This window comes from Bos taurus, chromosome 26 (genome assembly GCF_002263795.3).
Source record: "Bos taurus isolate L1 Dominette 01449 registration number 42190680 breed Hereford chromosome 26, ARS-UCD2.0, whole genome shotgun sequence".
Classification (NCBI taxonomy): domain Eukaryota; kingdom Metazoa; phylum Chordata; class Mammalia; order Artiodactyla; family Bovidae; genus Bos; species Bos taurus.
The window spans coordinates 42,758,005-42,782,845 of NC_037353.1; the positions used below are offsets into that span (position 1 = coordinate 42,758,005).

The 24,841-nt window shown below is 43.2% G+C and overlaps 2 protein-coding genes across 5 annotated transcripts in view; one reads left to right on the forward strand and one right to left on the reverse strand.

Moving 5' to 3' along the window:
• The window catches only part of C26H10orf88 (chromosome 26 open reading frame, human C10orf88), a 48,761-nt gene that overhangs the window by 18,863 nt on the left and 5,057 nt on the right, over positions 1–24,841 (reverse strand). The window contains exon 2 of one of the 2 annotated variants that reach the window (XM_010820142.4): positions 10,533–10,623. In XM_010820142.4, coding sequence (XP_010818444.1) covers positions 10,533–10,600 — 68 coding nt within the window. In that variant the 5' untranslated portion in view covers positions 10,601–10,623. Of the gene's footprint in view, positions 1–17; positions 479–10,532; positions 10,624–24,841 lie in introns of those variants that run through there. The other variant, XM_059882096.1, reaches the window with a different exon arrangement.
• On the forward strand, positions 9,604–22,835 carry PSTK (phosphoseryl-tRNA kinase). 3 transcript variants are annotated; one of them, XM_005225847.5, is made up of 6 exons: positions 9,604–9,865; positions 12,449–12,740; positions 13,196–13,394; positions 16,024–16,099; positions 18,604–18,697; positions 22,565–22,786. In XM_005225847.5, the coding sequence occupies exons 1-6, from the start codon at positions 9,650–9,652 to the stop codon at positions 22,762–22,764; spliced, it is 1,077 nt and encodes a 358-aa protein (XP_005225904.1). In that variant the 5' UTR covers positions 9,604–9,649; the 3' UTR covers positions 22,765–22,786. The 3 variants fall into 3 exon arrangements, with proteins under 3 accessions (XP_005225904.1, XP_005225905.1, NP_001193369.1); XM_005225848.5 differs by having other exon boundaries at positions 9,604–9,847; NM_001206440.1 differs by having other exon boundaries at positions 9,642–9,847; positions 12,449–12,704; positions 22,565–22,835.

Here is a 24,841-nt window from a genome sequence, read left to right on the forward strand (position 1 = left end):
TCGCCGGCCCAGCGCACCCCGAGGCGGGCGGCGCCAGCAGCTCCTCCCAGTCGGCGTCCCGGTCGCCGAGACCATCCGGGGTGAGACGGAGACTCTGGGCCAAGGCTCCGAACGCTGCATCCCAGGAAGAGGCCAGGGTCGGGCGCCGGGTCGGTGGCCCGTGTATGGTCTCCATTCGGCCACCTACGGACCAGGCCGGCTCCAGAACCTCTCTCTATAGCTCTTTAATTTACGCCAGATCGAGGACGGACCAGGCCGGCTCCAGAACCTCTCTCTATAGCTCTTTAATTTACGCCAGATCGAGGGAAGGTGAAGGAACAGGGCAACTTCCGGCTCGGCCCCCGGCAAACCTGAGAGCGGCCGCAGTTCCCCGTTGTCTGGAGACCAGCTAAGGTAGACACGCACACGCGCGCCGGCTGGATTTGGCAGCGGGGTTCAAAAGCACTGGGCCGCGGTGGGATGGCTCCCGGGAAGCGCCAGATTAGAGCATGCGCCCTGACAGCTCGTGGGCCACCCTCTGGGCTATGCGCAGGCGCAGTGCGGTGGTCAGACACCCCGCCCCCACCCTCCCAGCCTTTACTTAACTTTAGGTTCATTCACTCAGTCTTGGCCCATTCCTTCCGACCCAGGAACTGCAGCACACCAGGCTTCCCTGTCCATCACCAACTCCCAGAGCTTGCTCAAACTCATGTCCATCCAGTCTGTGATACCATCCGACTATCTCATCCTCTGTCATCCCCTTCTCCTTCTGCCTTGAATCTTTCCCAGCATCAGGGTCTTTACCAATGAGTCAGTTCCTCACATCAGGTGACCAAAGTATTGAAACTTCAGCTTCAGTCCTTCCAATGAATATTGAGTACTGATTTCCTTTAGGATTAATTGGTTTGATCTCCTTGCAGTCCAAGGGACTCTCAAGAGTCTTCTCCAACACCACAGTTCAAAAGCATAAATTCTTCAGCGCTCAACTTTCTTGAGAGTCCAACTCTCACATCCATACATGACTACTGGAAAAACCATATCTTTGACTAGACGGACCTTTTTCAGCAAAGTAATGTCTCTGCTTTTAATGTTCTGTCTAGGTTGGTCATAGCTTTTCTTCCAAGGAGCAAGTGTCTTTTAATTTCATGGCTTATTATTTAATTATTTAATTTCATGGTGAGTTTTAGCATTCACCATCTGCAGTCATTTTGGAGTCCAAGAAAATAAAGTCTGTCCCTATTTCCATTGTTTCCCCATCTATTTGCCATCAAGTGATTGGGACCAGATGGCATGATCTTAGTGTTTTGAATTTAATTCTAAGCCAGCTTTTTCACTTTCCTCTCTCACCTTCATCAAGAGGCTCTTTAGTTCCTCTTCACTTTTTGCCTTAAGGGTGGTATCATCCACATATCTGAGGTTATTGATATTTCTCCCTGCAATCTTGATTCCAGCTAGTACTTCATCTAGCCCAGCATTTCACTTCATGTACTCTGCATATAAATTAAATAAGCAGGGTGGCAATATACAGCCCTGATGCACTCCTTTCCCACTTTGGAACCAGTCCATTGTTCCATGTCCAGTTCTGTTGCTTCTTGACATGCATACAGATTTATCAGGAGGCAGGTAAGATGGTCTGGTATTCCCATCTTTTAAGAATTTTCCAGTTTGTTGTGATCCACACAGTCAAAGGCTTTAGCTTAGTCAATGAAGCAGTAGTAGGTGTTTTTCTGGAACTCTCTTGCTTTTTCTGTGACCCAACGGTTGTTGGCAATTTGATCTCTGGTATCTCTGCCTTTTCTAAATCCAGCTTGAACATCTGGAAGTTCAGTTCACGCACTGTTTAAACCTGGCTTGGAGAATTTTGAGCATTACTTTGCTAGTGTTTGAGATGACTGCAATTGTGCGATAGTTTGAACATTCTTTGGTTTTGCCTTTCTTTGGGATTGGACTGAAAATTGACCTTTTCCAGTCCTGTGGTCACTGCTGAATTTTCCAAATTGCTGTCATATTGAATGCATCATGTCCACAGCATTGTCTTTTAGGATTTGAAGCAGTTCAGCTGGAATTCCATCACCTCCACTAGCTTTGTTCCTAGTGACGCTTCCTAAAGCCCATTTGACTTCACTCCAGGATGTCTGGCTCTAAGTGAATGGTCACATCATCGTGGTTATCTGGGTCATGAAGATCTTTTTGTATAGGTCTTCTGTGTATTCCCGCTACCTCTTCTTAATACCTTCTGCTTCTGTTAGGTCCATACTGTTTCTGTCCTTTATTGTGCCCATCTTTGCATGACATGTTCCCTGGTATATCTAATTTTCTTGAAGAGATCTCTAATTTTTTCCATTCCATTCTATTCTATTCTATTATTTTCCTCTATTTCTTTGTATTGATCACTTAGGAAAGATTTCTTGTCTCTCTTTGCTATTGTTTGAAACTCTGCATTCAGATGGATATATCTTTCCTTTTCTCCTTTGCCTTTAGCTTCTCTTCTTTTTTCAGCTATTTGTAAGTCCTCCTCAGACAACCAGTGACTTTGAGCTTAGAGAAATAGCAGGTAGTGGGGATGCCAGTGCCTCTTTGGACCTGGTCCAAAGAGGAGAGTCCCTCCCAAGGTAAGTGTGGTGTCCTCTTTCTAGAGACCTGAAGCACCTCCTCCCGACCCTCACTCTCTGGAACAGACCCTGAGCCTTTCCGCCTACGGTGGTGATTGGGGGGGAGGGGGGACGGGGGAGGATGGGGACAGGGCGGGCATGGAGTCGGATTTTCTCTCCTCACCCCCCTTCCCACACACGCTCTTTCTTTCGAGGGTGTCAGGTGGATGCCAACAGTTCGACTTTAGTCTCAGAGATTTGGATGTTGTCCATGGCAGCTGTGGGGCCAGGGCAGGTGGTATCTGAGCAAGGTTAGGGGCTCTGGGACGTAGGCCTCTTGTCCACGGGGCCACCAGGTCAGATGGAAGGTGGAGAAACAGTAGGGCCCGAAGGGGGTTGCCCCCCCACTCCACCCCTGAGCCGTCTGCACTCCAGGCCCCTGGAGGAGCAATTAGGAAGTATTGGGTCTGTGGTGGAGTAAAACCTGAGCTGAACCTGAAGGGCCTTTCAGCTTTGCCCAGAAAAGTGGGAGTGGATGGAATTTTCTAGATACTCTCAGGGTAGGAAGGTATATGATCCCTCCCCACCACCACCACCCATCCTCTTCATGAAGCCCATAGAGATGAGTTTTCCATGTTCTGAAAGGAAAAAGGGAATCAGAATAAGAAAGTGGAATGTCAGAGTTTGAAAGGTCTTCCTTCTTGTTCTAATAAATTAACTTTCATTGACAGTAACATGTTTGCACAGTCCAAAGAAAATAAGCTCTTCTTCAGAAACATCAGTCTGCACTTGAAGGAGCGGGGTCAACATTATCACCGGACTTCAGCTTTTGTGAACAAGGCTGAATGACCAGGAGTCAGGAAACTGGACTTCTGTGATCTCTCCTTTCTTTTGCACAGCCAGTGAAGTCACGAAATCTTGGTTTTCTGAAAGCAAATCTATCGTATCTTTCTTCCTCTCTGCTTCTGTTTTGAAGCACTAACTTTCATCTGAACAATTCCAGGAGCCTCTTTACTGTCCTTTAGCCTTCATTCCCAGTCACTTCCGTCCCACCCTCTGCTCTGCCCTCTGCTGCTGCTTCTGGTGCTTGCTGCTCTTGAATGAGTACAGCCTTTTTTTTTTTTAATTTTATTTTTAACTTTACAATATTGTATTAGTTTTGCCAAATATCGAAATGAATCCGCCACAGGTATACCTGTGTTCCCCATCCTGAACCCTCCTCCCTCCCCATACCCTCCCTCTGGGTCGTCCCATTGCACCAGCCCCAAGCATCCAGTATCGTGCATCGAACCTGGACTGGCGACTCGTTTCATACATGATATTATACATGTTTCAATGCCATTCTCCCAAATCTCCCCACCTTTTTTGTACTCTGATTCCTGCCTGCCTCCCTGCTCTCCCTCCTACCTTAACCTTTGCAAAAGCAGTTCCCTTTTCCTGGAAAGCCTGTTATTTTGGAGCAGAGAAAATCCTGTACATCATTCAAAACCAAGCAGATCTCCACCCTACTACAGAATTAATTAAACTCATTCCTCCATATGACTATTATGCTTTTTAGGTATGTCAAAGAAAATCCAAAACTGGAGGTTATGTTTATTAAAAGTCCTTCCAGGGATATTTTGTTCCATTATGTTGCAGGTTAAGGGGAAGCTATAGAATCCTTCCTACCAGTTTAACCTTTGATAGTTTTGCTTTTATATACAATTTAACGTGAACAGCCAGTGTAAATTTTTTAGGATTTAGTTACACTTATCTCTGTGCTGTGGACAGTTTATTTTTCTCACTTTCCTCCTGAAATAAATTTTTTTTTAAACCAGCAGAGTATGTCTTTATTTATGTGTGAATTCCTAGCATTTAACAGCATTTGATACACAAATACATTGAATGGATAACTTTCACAGTGTTAAAATACAAGGCTCATTTATTGTTGTTGAAGGATTTGGTTGTTTTAAACATCTTTTTAAACACAATGATGGAAGTAAGCAAACAGTGAAAAATCTCTGTTGGAAATCTCTAGGAATTTCTTTCTTCTGAGGAGATAGTTTTGAAAGCTTAAAAAAAACAAGGAATTGATATCTATTCATTGTTGCTATGAGCCAGAGGTTGGTAACATTCAGATTCTCCTTTATCTTAGGAGAAGCTGCTTGTACCCTTGATCTCTCCTTAGACACTTAGGTGATTCTCAGGATTAGTGAGAACGATGATTACTCTGGCTCTAAGTACCCACGTTCACATTAGTTCATTTACTTTGCTTTCAGCCTCACAAGACCAGGAGCAGTCTTTGGGAAATCAGAAAAACACTTGATACTGTAAAATTAGTTCAATATTTGGTAACATTTAAAAATCTGGCTCACATTTTAGGCTATCTTTGTTAGTTTTTCTTTTTTTTAAATAAGGAAAATAAGTAGGAAGGTAAGACTGGTAACTTAGTGATTCAACTGAAAATGACATTGATGGTAAGGTATAGAAAAGGAGCCAATAAGTTTTAAGTTTTACATTGGCCTAAACTTTAGAGGCAGAGAAGGCAATGGCAACCCCCTCCAGTACTCTTGCCTGGAAAATCCCATGGATGGAGGAGCCTGGTAGGCTGCAGTCCATGGGGTCGCTAAGAGTCAGACACAATTGAGTGACTTCACTTTCACTTTTCACTTTCATGCACTGGAGAAGGAAATTGCAACCCACTCCAGTATTCTTGCCTGGAGAATCCCAGGAGCAGCAGAGCCTGGTGGGCTGCCGTCTATGGGGTCGCACAGAGTCGGACACGACTGTAGTGACTTAGCAGCAGCAGCAGCAAACTTTAGAGGAGGAGTTGCTGAAATGGGTACGAACAATACCACTTTGGAGACTTAAAGTAAGGAAGTTCATTTTTATGGGTCTGTAAGTAGGTAGCAGCCAAAGAGACAAGCATTTACTAAATGTCTAGTCCAGTTCAGTTCAGTTCACTCGCTCAGTCATGTTTGACTATTTGTGATCCCATAGACTGCAGCACGCCAGGCTTCCCTGTCCATCACCAACTCCCAGAGTTTACTCAAACTCATGTACATTGAGTCATCAATGTACGTGACTTGATGCCATCTAACCATCTCATCCTCTGTCATCCCCTTCTCCTCCCTCCTTCAATCGTTCCCAGCATCAGGGTCTTTTCAGATGACTCAGTTCTTCGCATCAGGTGGCCAAAGTATTGGAGTTTCAGCTTCAGCATCAGTCCTTCCAATGAATATTCAGGACTGATTTCCTTTAGGATGGACTGGCTCTATCTCCTTGCTGTCCAAGGGACTCTTAAGAGTCTTCTCCAACACCACAGTTCAAAAGCATCAATTCTTCACGCTCAGCTTTCTTTATAGTCCAACTCTGACATCCATACATGACTACTGGAAAAACCATAGCCTTGACTAGATAGACCTTTATTGGCAAAGTAATGTCTCTGCTTTATAATATGCTGTCTAGGTTGGTCATAACTTTTCTTCCAAGGAGCAAGCGTCTTTTAATTTCATGGCTACAGTAACCACCTGCAGTCATTTTGGAGCCCAAAAGAATAAAGTCAGCCACTGTTTCCACTGATTACCCATCTATTTGCTGTGAAGTGATGGGACAGGATGCCATGATCTTAGTTTTCTGACTGTTGAGTTTTAAGCCAACTATTTCACTCTCCTCTTTCACTTTCATCAAGAGGCTCTTTATTCCTCTTCTTTTTCTGCCATAAGTGTGGTGTCATCTGCATATCTGAGGTTATTGATATTTCTCCTGGCAATCTTGATTCCAGCTTGGGCTTCATCCAGTCCAGCATTTCTCATGATGTACTCTGCATATAAGTTAAATAAGCTGGGTGACAATACACAGCCTTGACTCCTTTCCCGATTTGGAACCAGTCTGTTGTTCCATGTTCAGTTCTAACTGTTGTTTCTTGACCTACATACAGACTTCTCAGGGGGCAGATCAGGTGTCTGGTATTCTCATCTCCTTAAGAACTTTCCACAGTTTGTTGTGATCCACACAGTCAAAGGCTTTGGCATGGTCAGTAAAGCAAAAGTAGATTTTTTTCTGGAACTCTCTTGATTTTTCCATAATCCAGCAGATGTTGGCAATTTGATCTCTGGTTCCTCTACCTTTTCTAAATCCAGCTTGAATGCCTCAAAGTTCTCATGTACTGTTTAAGTTCCTGTACTGTTGAAGCCTGGCTTGGAGAATTTTGAGCATTACTTTGCTAGTGTTTGAGATGACTGCGATTGTGTGGTAGTTTGAGCATTCGTTGGCACTGCCTTTCTTTGGGATTGGAATGAAAACTGACCTTTTCCAGTCCTGTGGCCATTGCTGAGTTTTCCAAATTTGCTGGCATATTGAGTGCAGCACTTTGACAGCATCATATTTCAGATTTGAAGTAGCTCAGCTGGAATTCCATCACCTCCACTAGCTTTGTTAATAGTGATGCTTCCTAAGGCCCACTTGACTTCACATTTCAGGATGTCTGGCTCTAGGTGAGTGATCACACCATCATGATTATTTGGGTTGTGAAGATCTTTTTTGTAGAGGTCTTATGTGTATTCTTGCTACCTCTTCTTAATATCTTCTGCTTCTGTTAGGTCCATACCATTTCTGTCCTTTATTGTGCCCATCTTTGCATGAAATGTTCCCTTGGTATATCTAATTTTCTTAAAAAGATCTCTAGTCTTTGTCATTCTATTTTTTCCTCTATTTCTTTGCATTGGTCACTGAGGAAGGCTTTCTTATCTCTCCTTGCTATTCTTTGGAACTCTGCATTCAAATGAGTAGATCATTCCTTTTCTCCTTTGCCTTTAGCGTCTCTTCTTTTCACAGCTATTTGTAAAGCCTCCTCAGACAAGCATTTTGCCTTTTTGTCTTTGGTTTTCTTGGGGATGGTCCTGATCACTGCTTTCTATACAGTGTCACAAACCTATGTCCAGAATTCTTCAGGCACTCTATCAGATCTATTCCCTTGAATCTATTTGTCACTTCCACTGTATAATCATAAGGGATTTGATTTAGGTCATACCTGGTCTAGTGGTTTTCCCTACTTTCTTCAATTTACGTCTGAATTTGGCAATAAGGAGTGCATGATCTGAACCACAGTCAGGTCTACTAGAGTACAGAATAAACGTTAGTTAATCTCAGCAACTACAGGTGAGATTTTGGAGAGGTTACGAACAATGCGTGCTGTCCAGGTCGTGTTTGAGTTAAGGTAAAGTAGTTCAAGGTCTTTTTAAGTGAAAATCTGTTTGTGAATAGAAAGGGGTTCCAGTAGGCTTAGCTCTAGGAATTAGAAAGAAATTAAAGAAAGAAACTTACCCTTTGACTAAAGTTTTTCCACAGACAAAAAGCTGGCTGAGGATATGGTTGGCAAAGACCGCGGGGTTCTGATTCCTTTCAGGGAGAGGTGAATAGGTAGAGTACAGAGGATTTTTAGGGCAGTGAAACTATTCTGTATAACACTATAATGGTGGTACATGTCATTATACATTTGCCAAAACTCATGGAATGTATAACATCAAGAATAAACCCAGTGTTAGCTATGGGTGATAATGTGTGCTGTGCTGTGCTTAGTTGCTCAGTCATGTCCAACTCTTTGCAACTCCATGGACTGCAGCCGGTCTGGCTCTGCTGACCATGGAGATTCTCCAGGCAAGAATACTCAAATGGGTTGCCATGCCCTCCTTCAGGGTACCTTCCCAACCCAGGGATAAAACCCAGGCCTCTTGCATTGCAGGTGGATTCTTTACTGTCTGAGCCCCCAGGGAAGCCTAAGAATACTGGAGTGGGTAGCCTATCCCTTTTCCAGGGGATCTTCTCAACCCAGGAATCCAACTGGAGTCTCCTGCATTGCAGGCTGATTCTTTACCAGCTGAGCTACCAGGGAAGCCTGATAATGATGTGTAGGTTCATCAATTAATAACAAATGTACCATCCTGGATGTTGATATTCGAAGAGACTTGGGTAGGGGTGGGCAGAGGTGTATGTAAATTCTCCACTTTCTTTTCAATTTTGCTGTGAACCTAAAACTGCTCTTAAAAAGTAAGCAAGCAAAACTAACCGTGTTTAAACAAGAAAAAAAAAAAAAAGTTGCCAAGGAAAAAGAGAGGAAATGAGTGTGAGCGTGGATGAGGGATAAAAAACAATAATAAAGGAGAGGGATCTTGCACTGGGCCTATGACAATGAACTGTCATGAAATGAATGTTTAGTTCAATGGTCACCTTCAACCCAAGAGAAAGAAAATGAGGTTGATGTATGTGCACCTGCTCTGTAATCACAAATATATCAGATACAACACCAGGTTATTAATTATATTTTGCCCCAGTATATACTCATTCTCATTCACTTGTTCACCACATTTTGAACATATCTCCTTATGACGAAGAAGTAACCTCATAAGACAAGCTGAAAGCTAGACTCTGAATGCAATTTTTCTACATCACATTCCCCATAGAGGGAATCTGTTTTATACTTCCTCACATCTTAGCATTTCTTTTTTTAACACTAAAAGCTTTCTCTGCGTGAATGCACTGGACTTGGAAGTGTAAGGAGGAATGTACCTTTCCTGCCTTCATTTCCCGACACTTGCTGCCGGCTGGTGGCGTTACCGCGCAATAACTAATATTTTTCGCCTCTCCTCCTGTCACCTGGAAGGAACAGCGGAGCACAGCTGTCGGACTCAGCTGCAGCTCGATGGTTCTTTTTCTTTTAATTGCCTCGCCGCGCAGCTTAAGGGATTTCATTAATAGCTCCCCAACCAGGGATTTATTCTTGCCCTCCGCAGTGACAGCGTTGACTGGATCCCACGGAATTCTTAAGTCCAACTTTTCTGATCTTTTAGGAAACGCATTCCCGTGAACTTGCCAGCCTAGGGGACTCGACTCACAGTCAGTTCAGCACCACTGCTTCAAGGGTCCAAGGGGACAATCTCGGAGATGACCGAGACGACAAAGGCCTTTTTGATCCGAAGACTCGCCTAGTTCTCTCTCGCGCCCCCAGGAGGCGCAACCCGGTGGTGGGGAACTGCGCATGCGCGGTTTGACGGCCATTGCGCCGTCAACACTTCCGGTGGCCTCAGGTCTCCCGCTACAGCATGAAGATGGGGGAGGACGTCAGAGGAGCGCACAGCGAACGGCCACAGAAGCTAGTCCTCTGCGTTCTCTGCGGCCTGCCCGCGGCAGGAAAGTCAACTTTCGCGCGCGCCCTCAGACACTGGCTACAGCAGGAACTGGGTTGGGCGGTGGGAGTCGTCGCCTACGATGACGTCATGCCGGAAGCGGTCCTTGAGAAGGCAAGCGCAAGCCCATTGGTCAGTACGGAGGGGGCGGGGCGTAGGCCGGAGTTCAGTTAAGCTCAGTTGCTCACTCGGGTCCGACTCTTTGTGAATCCTTGGACGCCAGGCCTCCCTGTCCATCACCAACTCCCGGAGTTTACTCAGGCTCACGTCCATTGAGTTGGTGATGCCATCCAACCATCTCATCCTCTGTCGTCCCCTTCTCCCGTCTTCAGTAGGCAAGGAAAATGTATTATTGGAGGAGACCCTGATGCTGGAAAAGATTGAGGGCAGGAGAAGGGGACGACAGAGGATGAAATGGTTGGATGGCACCATAGGTGTACTGGATAATGCGTGGTGTGGGAGAAGGATCCCTGATGGAGGACAGATGGGGGTTCGAGGAAAGTGAGCTGGTTTGCACTGAATAAGTTGACTGTGAATATGACAGGTACAAACAGCCACCAGTATAGGGTTAGATTCTGAAGTTAGCGTGCAACGTGGAAATCTCCCATTGTCAGATACCCTCCTGAAAATCCTTTGGGAAGGTTGTTCTGAAAGGAGGGACAGACGCTGTCAAAAATTCCAACACAGCAAATTTAACAATCAGCCAGGAAAATCCAGGTTTTATGGGGCTTTAAGTTATGCAGTTTGAGGGAAACCCTTTTAAAGAAGAATACAAAATTACAAGTAACAAGGTACTTACTAGGGTGCCTCCTGTGAAAGTCCAGTCTGTACAAATGAAGAATTCTGCCTCTGAAGCTGGATCTTCATTCGTAATCGGAGTAAACCTGCCACTGCAAGAATGGGAAAAGATGTCAGTTTCTTAGTTGACCACCAGATGAAGTAATAGGCTTGTGTTTGGGTACCAAGCCATACTCAGCTTTAAGCCCTCAGATCACCCTCAGTGTGATGAGATGCATCCCTTTGAGAAGCATGTGAAAACAGAGACTTTTGAGGGAACAGTAGATTGATGGCACTCATCTCATGCTAACTCTAGAGAAAATACTCAGTGACATATTCTGAAAATTTTAAGTAGTTTTGTCGTTTGGTGCTGAATGTAGATGAGTTCACATAAATAAAATGCAAATATGGTGTGATTTCAGTCTGAGTATATTTGCAAAAATACATTTGGCATGTGAAAAATTTTGGACTTCACCAGCAAAGTTATATATTTCCCCATTCTTGGTTAATTGTGAGGTAAATATGGTATCAGTCCAGTAGTACCAGTGGATTTACTTTGGTAATAGTATTTCACCACTCTGGAGGAAGCTGGAACTTGTCGATAGAGATTGTATTTGCTGTGGTTTTCCCTGTTTTCTTACTGTATTTTTTCCACTTTCCCCCTACAAAGGCCCTGGGGCTCATCTTGTTACCATGATTAGGATATCTCACATTTTAGGAAGTGATGTGTTGCTGTTTTCTTTTCAGTGGATTTCACCGTTATATTGGGTTAGCCAAAAAATTCATTTGGGTTTTTCTGTAGGAGGGCACAGAAAAATCCAAACGAACTTTTTGGCCAAACCAATATTAGTTTTGTGTGCTGTAATCTCAGTGATGTTATGGGGTGTGGACAGACAGGAGAGGGATCCTCATCTCCCGTCCTTGTGTTTTCCCTCCAGCCTTGACCTCATAACTGAGTCAGTGCTCTCCAGAGCCCTTGAGCAGCAGCAAGGTTACTTGTGTTTCCAAGCTATTTATTCTCTTCCCTTCAATCTGCTTACTCTATCTTTCCCTATCCCATTCCATTTCTATTGTTAGCCTGAGGTCCTTTCATCTGGACTCAGAGACTTTTCAGCTGATCCTCTTTCTGTCTGCAACTTTTCTTATTTCAAGGGCACATGGGCATTGCTATATCTTAGCCAGACTGTTTTTATTTTGGCAGGATATTTATTTTGGTTCCTTCTTTCTCCTAGATGGTAACAGCTTTTCATTCTTTCATTTACTCACTTATTCAGTCATTTCATAAACACTTCTGGAGCATCTATTAGGTGTGAAACCCTCTGCTGAAGGCTGGGTATACAGCAGGCTATTGATCTAGCAGGGACATGGAGCTGCTTAAACAGTGTAAACCCTCTTAGAGTGGAGACTCAGTGTATACAGGTGTCGTGGCAGGCAAGGGAGGGTCTGCATGCCTTCTACATGGTTGAGTCTGAAAGGTGTTCACAGAGAGCTAATATCGCTGACTAGTTTTTCAGCAGACGGAATAGCATATGTGAAGACATGAGTATGGGAAAGCAAGCTGTGACTGCTGCTGCTAAGTCACTTCAGTCGTGTCCAACTCTGTGCGACCCCATAGACAGCAGCCCACCAGGCTCCTCTGTCCCTGGGATTCTCCAGGCAAGAACACTGGAGTGGGTTGCCATTTCCTTCTCCAATGCAGGAAAGTGAAAAGTGAAAGTGAAGTCGCTCAGTCGTGCCCGACTTAGCGACCCCATAGACTGCAGCCTTCCAGGCTCCTCCATCCATGGGATTTTCCAGGCAAGAGTACTGTGACTAGTGTTGTGACTAGAGACCTCCAAATGGTTCAGAAATTATCATATGGAGCAGGGGGGGTGTTGAGACATGACCACAGTACTGGCCAAAGCCTAATATAATTTTCAGTTCTCTGGTATTTTGCAGCCATCCCAGTGGAAATTGTTTCGCCAGGAACTGTTGAAGTTCCTTGAACACTTCTTGCTGGCTGTCATTAACGGGTGTCAGATGTCTGCCCCACCCAGCAAGACTGAAGCCATGTGGAAGGATTTTATAACCTGCTTGAAGGATCAAGATCTGATATCTTCTGCAGCTGTTGAGGCCCAGGCTCTCTACCCCTTAACGAAGACTGCTGTGTCTAGACCTCTGCTTTTGATTTTAGATGACAACTTTTATTATCAAAGTATGAGATATGAAGTCTATCAGCTGGCTCGGAAATGTAATTAACACATTTTTTTTTCTCACACACAAAGATATTTATTCATGTATCAAATTTACTAGTGCTGGGACTTCCCTAGTGATCCAGTGATTAAGACTTCACCTTCCAATGCAAAGGGTGAGAGTTTGATCCCTGGTCAGGGAGCTGATATCCCACTTGCCTTGTGGCCAATAAACCGAAACATAAAACAGAAGCCACACTGTCGAAAATTCAGTAAAGACTTTAAAAATGCTCTGCATCAAAAAAACAAAACGAAACACCAACGATCACTGTTTTTGGTGAGAACTTAAGTGGATTAGGAGGTTCATATGGATTTACTTCATTTTCAAAGCTACACGTGCAGTACTGCGAATGGTCTTTGCTTCTGCAGATGGGATAACTCATGTAAATACGTTTAGTTCACATTTTGGAAAAATACTTCCCGAGTAATTTTGTGGTTTTTGAATTGTTTTCAGATTCATCAGGCTTTTGCCAGCTGTTTTTAGATTGTGCTCTTGAGACCTGTCTACAGAGGAATGCCCAGAGACCACGACCACTGCCTGCCGAGACCATCCACCAGATGGGAAACAAAATAGAAAAGCCCAACCCTGAGAAAAATGCTTGGGAACACCACAGCCTCGCAGTTCAGAGTCCAGCATGTGCTTCAGAGGCCAGGTAGCCCCACTCAAAGGTGTCTTTTCACCAGGTGCCTCGCTGAGCCAGGCCCTGGGCTGCATACTTCTGTATCCATTTGATTGCTCTTCACACAAGCCTTGGAGAGAGATTATTTCTTCCCCTTTGTGTAGAAGAGAAAACCCAGTGAGGAAGTTTAGCTTGCCCAGAGTCACTGCGATTGTCAGCTACACCTGAGAGGTGAATCCAGGTTTGTTTGCAAATATGTCCTCTTGTTAAAGTTATACGGTTTCCCAGGGATCAGGGCAGAGAGTTCAGAGTAGGCTACCTCTCTGATACTCTTGCTGAAGTAGTGTAGTCTAGATTGCCCAAGTGTTCTTTCCTTTGTCAGTTTTTTTTAAAAACTTTTTATTTTTTTGGCTGTACCACGAGGCTTGTGGGATCTTAGTTCCATGAGCAGGGATCAAATCCACATCCTCTTCACTGGGAGCGCAAAGTCTTAACCACTGGACCACCAGGGAAGTCCCCCCAGTAGTTTTCTTATACAGAGAAAAGGAATGGAACTGAATCCTGGTTGTGCCTTAAATCTCACTCCGTTACACTGCTTGTGTAGGTGTGAGGCTTGTGGCTATGCTGTCTAATGCATTTGATTACTGAAATAGGTCTTGAGAGTTCTAGAGTTCTAGTTTACAACATTTCTGATAGAAATTTCACCGATGATGGAACTGTTCTGTATTTGTCCTCCCAGTATGGTAGCTGCTGCTGCTGCCAAGATACTTCAGCAGCTGCCAGCCACATGCAACTGACCATCAAGCACTAGACATAAAACCAGTGCAACTTATGACCTGAATTTTATTTATTTGGCTGCCCTGGGTCATCTTTGCTGCATGTGGGCTCTCTGTCTAGTTGCAGAGAGTAGGGCTGCTCTCTAGTCACTGTGCATGGGATTCTCCTTTCGGTGGGTTCTCTTGCTATGGACCACAGGCTCTAGAGCACAGCCTAAGTAGCTGTGGCCATGGGCTCAGCTGCTCTGAGGCATGTGGGATCTTCCCAGATCAGGGATCCAACCCATATGTCCTGTATTGGCAGGTAGATTCATAAACACTGGACCACCAGGGAAACCCCGTGACCTGAATTTTAAATGTGATTTTGATCACTTTAAACTTAACTGGTTACATGTGGCCTGTGGGTGCTGCAGGAACAGCACAATTCTAGAGGTATGTCCCCCACGGTCCCTTAGTTCCCGCCTCACTGGTGTCCATATGCGATCAACAGTTTTTAAAAGGCTAATGTTTTAAACTCTGTACTCTGTATTCTCTTCCAATCATATAAATCTTTTTCTTAAACTCATTCTTCAAAATGTTTACTTCCCAAGATACAGTTTCCATGCATTTTGTAATACTCTAACATTCTAAAAACATTCAAAATTGGATTTAAGTATTGTTCATAGGGTTAATGAAATAAGCTATGGCTGAGATTTCTAATTTTAACTTCCCATAATATCTTGAAACTTTGAGCAGGCGAACACATAAGTGATCGATGGCTTGTGTTTCTGGAATACTGAAAATGTTTTCCTTCAGAAACGAATGGCTGGTTGAGATATTGAGATATCCCATGAGAGCAGCCTAAGGTTGTCATCACTGCTTTGGGGGCGAGTTCTTACTAGAAGTAGGAAGGAGTATGAGCTTTGCCAGTGCCAGGGCCAACCCGGAGCAGAATCTGCAGGTTTGTCTTGAGTCTTAAGAACGTGGTCCAGGGACTTCCCTGATGGTCCAGTGGCTAAGACTCTGTGCTCCCAAAGCAGGGAACCCAGATTCAACTCCTGGTCCAGAAACTAGATCCCACATGCCACAGCTAAAAAGATTCCACATTCCACAGCTAAGACCCTGTGCATCCAAATAAATAAATATATAATTTAAAAAAGAAAAAACCTAAACCAGGGAGGAAAAAACAAAAAAACCCATGGTCTAAAATAGTCCCAGCATAGCTGTGAAGGGGTTGTCTAAAATCTGGTGGCCTTCTATTGGAAGTTGAAAGATGATATGACAAATATGCCTTTCCCAGGCTTCTGTGAAATACTACAGCTAACTGGTGGTTCAGCACTAAAGAATCCGCCTACAGTGCAGGGGCTGCAGGTTTCATCTCTGGGTCAGGAAGATCCCCTGGAGTAGGAATTAGCAACTGACTCCAGTATTCTTGCCTGGAGAATCCCATGGACAGAGGACCCTGGTGGGTTAGAGTCCATAGAGTCACAAAGAGTTGAACATGACAACTGAGCTCACATACACAGACACACACACACACACAAATGAGTAGAAGCCAGGAAATAAAGACTAAGCATGCTTCTCTGGGGAATATAAAGTTGTAGGTGCCTAAAGTTCAGCACTTAATGAGAGAAAAGAGAGAATGTCTTTTCAAAGCTTATTAATAGGGGTCTTGGGAAATTAGTATTTTTTACAGGAGGGATTTTGGGGGGCTTCTTGAAATTCTACATTTGAATTTTGCAAGTAGAAGGTAGCTTCCAAATCACTTTGCTTTTCCCCTTCTGTTTAGGATTTTAGATATACCACTTTTACTCCTCTAGAATTCAGCTTAGTGCTCAAAAACACAAGTTCTTTTAAAAAACAGGTGTTTGATATAAGAATTTATTTAATCCTACCTCCTCTTACAGGCTGAAGCTGACTGATTTATTGATTACTGCTTTGGAAAACCCAATAAAACACGTGGAGGAGAACTTGGAACAAAAAGTAAGTCTTCCAGTTGAGATTTAGCATAAATGAGAAGGAACTTTCTCTCAGAAGAAGGATCTTCTGTAGGAAGAGCCTTTGGAGCTGAGTGTGAAGAATGTGTAACGTGTGGAAGATGATCTCTGTCCCTGCCCCAGCGTCTCACCAGCATCCAGCCCGATACCTGGGTGCAGTGGTGCTCTGGAGGCGGCCTGCGCTGCTTGCTCAAAGGCAGCTGTTAAATTTTCAGAAATGGTGGAGCCTGCTGATGTTACATTGGTAGCATGAAGTGGGCATGGATGGGAATATTTATACCATTGTTATTGTCGTTCACTCACTCAGTCGTGTCTGACTCTTTGCGACCCCAGGGACTGCAGCACGCCAGGCTGCCCTGTCCTTCATCATCTCCCAGAGCTTGCCCAAACTCGTCCTTTTGAGTCAGTGATGCCATTCAGTCATCTCATCCTCTGTCGTCCCCTTCTCCTCCTGCCTTCAGTCTTTCCCAGCATCAGGGTCTTTTCCAATGAGTCACCTCCTCGAATCAGGTGACCCAAAGTATTGGAGCTTCAGCTTCAGTCCTTCCAATGAATATTCAGGGCTGATTTCCTTTAGGATTGACTAGTTTGATCTCCTTGCAGTCCAAAGGACTCTCAAGCGTCTTCTCCAGCACCGTAGCTCAAAACCATCAATCCTTCAGTCCTTAGCCTTCTTTATGGTCCAACTCTCTTATCTATACACGACTACTGGAAAAACCATAGCTTTGACTAGATGAACCTTTGATGGAAAAGTAATGTCTATGTTTTTTAATATGCCATCTAGGTTTGTCATAGCTTTTCTCCCAAGGAGCAAGCATCTTTTAATTTCATGGCTGCAGTCACCATCTGCCAGTGATTTTGGAGCCCAAGAAAATAGTCTGTCACTGTTTCCATTGTTTCCCCATCTATTTGCCATGAAGTAATTGGGACCAGATGGCATGGTCTTAGTGTTTTGAATTGAGTTCTAAGCCAGCTTTTTCACTCTCTTCTCTCACCTTCATCAAGAGGCTCTTTAGTTCCTCTTCACTTTTTCCCATAAGGGTGGTGTCATCTGCATATCTGAGGTTATTGATATTTCTCCCTGCAATCTTGATTCCAGCTAGTACTTCATCTAGCCCAGCATTTCACTTCATGTACTCTGCATATAAGTTAAATAAGCAGGGTGACAAGATAGAGCCTTGATGTACTCCTTTCCCAATTTGGAACCAGTCTGTTGTTCCATGTCCAGTTCTAACTATTGCTTCTTGACCTGCATACAGATTTCTCAGGAGGCAGGTCAGGTGGTCTGGTATTCCCATCTCTTGAAGAATTTTCCACAGTTTGTTGTTATCGACACAGTCAAAGGCTTTATCATAGTCAATAAAGCAGGAGTAGATGTTTTTCTGGAATTCTCTTACTTTTTCTATGATCCAGTGGATGTTGGCAGTTTAATCCCAGGTTCCTCTGCCTTTTCTAAATCCATCTTGAACATCTGGGAGTTCTTAGTTTACATGCTGTAGAAGCCTAGCTTGGAGAATTTTTAGCTTTACTTTGCCAGCATGTGAAATGAGTGCAATTGTGTGGTAGTTTGAACATTCTTTGGCAGTGCCCTTTTTGGGGATTCAAATGAAAACTGACCTTTTTCAGGTCACAGCAGTCCTGTGACCACTGCTGAGTTTCCCAAATTTGCTGGCATATTGAGTGCAGCATTTCACCAGCATCATCTTTTAAGATTTGAAATAGGTCATCTGGAATTCCGTCACCCCCACTAGCTTTGCTTGTTGATGCTTCCTAAGGCCCACTTGACTCCTCACTCCAGGATGTCTGGCTTTAGGTGAGTGATCACACCATCGTGGTGATCTGAGTCATTAAGATCTTTTTTGTATAGTTCTTCTGTCTGTTCTTGCCACCTCTTAATATCTTCTGCTTTTGTTAGGTCCATACCTTTCCTGTCCTTTATTGTTCCCATCTTTGCATGGTATGTTCCCTTGGTATCTCTAATTTTCTTGAATAGAGAATCTTTCCCATTCTAAATAGACAAACACTATAGATGCGTTTGTTTCTGTCTTCGAGAGCCTATTCTTAGACATTAACCAGCATACTGCCTACATGGAACCCAATTCACAACTTGATGTATTTCATTTAGACCCTCTCCTAGAGAAGAAAGGGGCTTCCCTGGTGGCTCAGATGTAAAGAATCTGCCTGCAATGCAGGAGACCTGGATTTGATCCCTGGGTTGGAAGATGCCCCTGGAGAAGGGAATGGCTACCCACTCCAGTATTCTTGGCTGGGAAATCCCATGGACAGAGGAGCCAGGCGAGCCACAGTCCATGGGGTGACAAAGAGTCGAACACAACTGAGCGAATAACACTTTCAGTAGAGAAGGATACCTGGAAGAGAAAAGCCACTTTTACTTTTCTTTCAGTGTCTTCACCTATGTATCACCTACACTTTGCTCATTTCTTTTGTACAACTAGGTAACTGTCCCAATAACAATGTCTTATTATCTAGGAAACAGACAGACTTATCGGTTCAACTAACATTCTTCATCAAGCTGATCAGACCCTCCGAAGAATTGTCTCTCAGACAATGAAGGAAGCCAAAGGTATGCTGAGTAGTTAAGACTCTATTCATTGAGACTATGCTCTACTGCTACTCTTGTTCCCTGGACACGAGTACTTTACGTACTTTCATTTGTGACGTTTACATCATGTTTTCAGTTTAAATGTGCAACTCGATTGTGTTATACTTCTACCCCTGGAATCAGGCTTTCATCCATCCAGTAGGTTTTTATTGAGTGGCTACTCTGTACTAGGCTTTATTCTAGATATTGGAACGTTTGGAGGGAACCGAATGTCATAGTGAGGAGACACACACACAAAAGAAATATATGAATATATGCCAGCGCTCTGAAGAAAAAGAAAGTAGGGTAAGACAGTGTAGTGATGGGAGGATTTATTTTTAAAAGAGCAATCATGAAGACTTCTCAGAGGAAATGACATTTAAGCAAAGATGCGAATGAAAGGAAATAGCAAGCCATACTGATGCCCAGAGGATCTTTCCAAGTAGTGCCAAAAGCTACTTTATCTGTACCAGGTACAGCTGGTATATTCTAGAACACAGAAGAAGCCATTGAGTCTAGAGTGAAGTAAGGGATGGGGAGAGGTAGTCAGGCCCAGCTGGAAAATCGGCATGGCATCTGAACAAGCTCAGTGCACTGTCAGCCTGAACTTAGATGAAATGTGTGGTAATTACAGTTCTGGAAAATTATTCCTTTAGGTTTTGAATATCGAACTCTTTACTTTTACTTTTTGTAAATCACCCTTGATTTACAAAAAATAACAGCAGCTTAACATTTCTTGAACTCCTTTTATATGCCAAGAGCCTTATATATTATTTCTAGTCTTCAGAATCCTATCAAGGAAGTGTAGTTTTACACATGGGGAAACGGAGGGTCTGAGAGGATACGTATATCTGCTCAAGGCTACACTGAACAGTGGCTATATACTTGGGCAACTTGGGGCTCAGAGATAAGTCTGATTCTAGTCTATGCTTTCTGTTATGCTCCCACACATCCCCAACATTTATTATTAATCCCTTTAGAAAAACTTAGGACATTGGAAAAAGAAACAGTATACTAACCATATTATGTTTTTCAAACTTTTTTTAACCCTGATCCATAACTCGATTTTAATACTGTAACCTAGTGTGTGTAGCCCCTTACGTGAACACACTCCTGCATAGAAACAAGTTTCACAAAATGCTCCCATGATTAATGAGCTCTACTGTAGTCTATTTGATTGCATCTTAGAAAAACACTGGTTGCAACATGCAACCTGGGTATGGGTTATAATACAAAGTTTGGAAAACAGCTGGAACAAAAATGGTCTCACGTGAGAAAGAAAACAAAAATAGTTGTAGTAGAAGTTTTCAGCCGTTTGCCTTTGTCTGTAAAATGAATTAGGACCATGACATCACTTCATGGCAGATAGAAGGGGAAAATGTGGAAGCAGTGACGGATTTTATTTTCTTGGGCTCCAAAATCACTGAAGATGGTGACTGCAGCCATGAAATTAAGACACTCCTTGGAAGGAAAGCTATGACAAATTTAGACAATGTATTAAAAAGCAGAGACATCACTTTGCTGACAAAGGTCCATATAGTCAAAACTATAGTTTTTCCAGTAGTCATGTATGGATATGATACTGCTGCTACTGCTAAGTCACTTCAGTCATGTCCGACTCTGTGCTACCCCATAGACAGCAGCCCACCAGGCTCCCCCGTCCTTGGGACTCTCCAGGCAAGAACACTGGAGTGGGTTGCCATTTCCTTCTCCAATGCATGAAAGTGAAAAGTGAAAGTGAAGTCGCTCAGTTGTGTCCGACCCTCAGCGACCCCATGGACTGCAGCCTTTCAGGCTCCTCTGTCCATGGGATTTTCCAGGATAGATATGATAGTTGGACCATAAAGAAGGCTGAGTGCCAAAGAACTGATGCTTTTGAACTGTGGTGTTGGAGAAGACTCTTGAGAGTCCCTTGGACTGCAAGGAGATCAAAGCAGTCCATCCTAAAGGAAATCAGTCCTGACTATCCATTGGAAGGACTGATGCTGAAACTCCAATCCTTTGGCCACCTGATGCAAAGAACTAACTCCTTGAAAAGACCCTGATGCTTGGAAAGATTGAAGGCAGGAGAAGGGGGCAGCAGAAGATGAGATGGTTGGATGGCATCACTGACTCAATGGACATGAGTTTGAGCAAGCTCCAGGAGATAGTGAAGGACAAGGAAGCCCAGCATGCTATGATTCATGGGGTGGCAAAGAATTGGACATGACTTAGTGACTAAACAACAACATAAAATCAAGGGGGACTGGGGTTATACCCAAATTACTCTCAATTCTCTTCCTATCCATTAAAATGGGTTTTTCCCCCCCTCTTGGTGAAGGAGATGGCACTAGCTTCTAGAACTCTGCTTAAATAAAATTAAATAATTTGGTTCTCTTTCCATCAAGAAGTAAAAGGACAATCCACAAAATGGGAGAAAATATTTGCAAATCACATCTCATAAAGGACTTATACCCAAAATATATAAAGGACTCTCACAACTCAATAATAAAGACAAATAACCCTATTTTTTAAATGGGCAAAAAATCTGAGTAGAAATTTCTTTAGGGAAAATATACAAATGGCCAGTAACTGCATGGAAACACACCTGGCATTATTAGTTACCAGGGAAATACAGATCAAAACCACAGTGAGATACCACTGCACACTCACTAGGCCAGCTAGAATCTAAAAGTCCAGGTTTCAGTGAGGATATGGTGAACTCAGAATCCATGGACACCACTGGTGGCAGTGTAAAATGGTGCAGCTGCTTTGGAAAACAGCCTAGCAGCTCCTCAGAAGATTAAATGTAGTTACCATTGGACCTAGAAATGAAAACATATTCATATAAAAATCTGTACACAAGTGCTTGCTGCTGCTGCTGCTGCTGCTAAGTCGCTTCAGTCGTGTCTGACTCTGTGCGACCCCATAGACGGCAGCCCACCAGGCTTCCCCATCCCAGGGATTCTCCAGGCAAGAACACAAGTGCTTATAGCATAATTATTACTAACAGCCAAAAGGTAGAAGTAACCCAAACGTCCATCAGCTGACAAACATATGGATATGTCCATCTATCCATAAAATGGATTATTCAACCATAAAAAGCAAGAAAATACTACAACATGGATGAACCTTGAAAACAGTATGTAAAGTGCTAGAAGCCAGTCACAAAAGTCACATAGTGTGCATCCAGTCATGTGAAATGTCCAGAATGGGGAAATCTGGAAACACGAGGTGGAATACTGGTTGCTTAGGGATTGAGGGCAGAGAGAGGGGCGATGGGGCAGGAGGGTGATGTTAGCTATCACAGATGATAAAAATGTTTTTTAAGATTGACTGTGATCATTGCTGCTTATATCTGTGAATATAATAAAACTACTGAATTGTAGTTTAAATGGTAAGCTGTAATGTTAATTTTACCTCCATAAAGCTGTTCAACAAAAAAAATCAGTTCTCAGTCACACCACCCACATGGTTAGTGGCTGCTGTACTGAAGGGCAGACGCAGAACATTTCCATCATTGTAGGAAACTATACTGGACAACTATTCTAGGCATATGAGCTTCAAACCCAACTGTCATTTTCTAGCTCTGCTCTTTGGCCTTCCTACCTGTTAATCCAATAAGATTGTAAGTCGACTTATTTTGTCAACAAAAAGCCTTTTCTGCTCACACGTTTCGTAGCAAGTTGTTTAAATGATTTGCTTGTATTGCATTAAGGTGACCTTTGTCTACATGTATATTATACCAGCTCAATTATTATTTGTAGAAGAATCTGAATGGTTTGTCTGAAGTAATCAAATTAATTTCCTAGTGTCATCAGTCCAGCTAAATTTAATCTACCCAAATAATTTTGAGTATCTTTATCTTAGATGAACAGATGTTTCCGTACAACTTGAAGCTTTTGGCAGAAGAACTTAACAAGCTCAAAGCAGAGTTTTTGGAAGACCTAAGACAAGGAAACAAAAAATACCTGTGCTTTCAACAAACCATTGACTTAGCAGATGTTATTTCTTTTTTCCATTATGAGAAAGATAACATTGTAAGGAAGTATTTTTCAAAGCAGCATTAAAACTTCTGAATCTCCAATCAAATATCTAATTTGGTTATGATTTTTCAAACTAATTAAAACAGTTATGTATTACTGGATGTGTTCTAGTCTAATAATGTGAATTGCCTAATGCAGAGTTCCAAAGAATAGCAAAGAGAGATAAGAAAGCCTTCCTCAGCAATCAATGCAAAAAAATAGGGCAAAACAACAGAATGGGAAGGACTAGAGATCGCTTCAAGAAAATTAGAGATACCAAGGGGACATTTCATGCAAAGATGGGCACAATAAAGGACAGAAATGGTATGGACATAACAGAAGCAGAAGATATTAAGAAAAGGTGGCAAGAATACACAAAAGTACTGTACAAAAAAGATCTTCATGACCCAGATAATCACGATGGTGTGATCACTCACCTAGAGCCAGACATCCTGGAATGTGATGTCAAGGGGGCCTTAGGAAGCATCACTACGATCAAAGCTAGTGGAGGTGATGGAATTCCAGTTGAGCTATTTCAAATCCTGAAAGATGACGCTGTGAAAGTGCTGCACTCAATATGCCAGCAAATTTGGAAAACTCAGCAGTGGCCACAGGACTGGAAAAGGTCAGTTTTCATTCCAATCCCAAAGAAAGGCAATGCCAAAGAATGCTCAAACTACTGCACAATTGCACTCATCTCACATGCTAGTAAAATAGTGCTTAAAATTCTCCAAGCCAGGTTTCAGCAATACGTGAGCTGTGAACTTCCAGATGTTCAAGCTCGTTTTAGAAAAGGCAGAGAAACCAGAGATCAAATTGCCAACATCCGCTGGATCATGGAAAAAGCAGGAGTTCCAGAAAAACATCTATTTCTGCTTTATTAACTATGCCAAAGCCTTTGACTGTGTGGATCACAATAAACTGTGGAAAATTCTGAAAGAGATGGGCATACCAGACCACCTGACCTGCCTCTTGACCTGTATGCAGGTCAGGAAGCAACAGTTAGAACTGGACATGGAACAGACTGGTTCCAAATAGGAAAAGGAGCGTCAAGGCTGTATATTGTCACCCTGCTTATTTAACTTCTATACAGAGTACATCATGAGAAATGCTGGGCTGGAGGAAGCACAAGCTGGAATCAAGTTTGCTGGGAGAAATATCAATAACCTCAGATATGCAGATGACACCATGCTTATGGTAGAAAGTGAAGAACTAAAGAGCCTCTTGATGAAAGTGAAAGAGGAGAGTGAAAAGTTGGCTTAAAGCTCAACATTCAGAAAACTAAGATCATGGCATCCAGTCCCATCACTTCATGGCAAATAGATGGGGAAACAGTGGAAACAGTGTCAGACTTTATTTTTGGGGGGCTCCAAAATCACTGCAGATGGTGACTGCAGCCATGAAATTAAAAGATGCTTACTCCTTGGAAGGAAAGTTATGACCAACCTAGACAGCATATTAAAAAGCAGAGACATTACTTTGTCAACAAAGGTCCGTCTAGTCAAGGCTATTGTTTTTCCAGCGGTCATGTATGGATGTGAGAGTTGGACTATGAAGAAAGCTGAGTGCCGAAGAATTGATGCTTTTGAATTGTGGTGTTGGAGAAGACTCTTCAGAGTCCCTTCGATTGCAAGGAGATCCAACCAGTCCATCCTAAAGATCAGTCCTGGGTGTTCATTGGAAGGACTGATGTTGAAGCTGAAGCTCCAATACTTTGGTCACCTGATGTGAAGAGCTGACTCATTTGAAAAGACCCTAATGCTGGGAAAGATTGAGGGCAGGAGGAGAAGGGGACGACAGAGGATGAGATGGTTGGATGGCATCACCGACTCGATGGACATGGGTTTAGGTGGACTCCGGGAGTTGGTGATGGACAGGGAGGCCTGGCGTGCTGCGCTTCATGGGGTTGCAAAGAGTCGGACACGACTGAGCGACTGAACTGAAATGAACTGAAATACCTGTTAAAAAAAAAAATTAGTCCATTCTTTGGACAAATTCTTAGAAAGGTACAATCTCCCTAGACTGAACCAGGAAGAAATAGAAAATATGAGCAGACCAATCACAAGCACTGAAATTCAAACCATGATTAAAAACCTCCCAGCAGACAAAAGTCGAGGACCTG

Excerpts from the sequence above, each read along its gene's own strand:
- PSTK (XM_005225847.5), top strand. The coding sequence starts at position 9,650 with ATGAAGATGGGGGAGGACGTCAGAGGAGCGCACAGCGAACGGCCACAG. Across the intron at positions 12,741-13,195 it reads CTATCAGCTGGCTCGGAAAT|ATTCATCAGGCTTTTGCCAG; the intron begins GTAATTAACACA and ends AATTGTTTTCAG. Across the intron at positions 13,395-16,023 it reads GCATGTGCTTCAGAGGCCAG|GCTGAAGCTGACTGATTTAT; the intron begins GTAGCCCCACTC and ends CTCCTCTTACAG.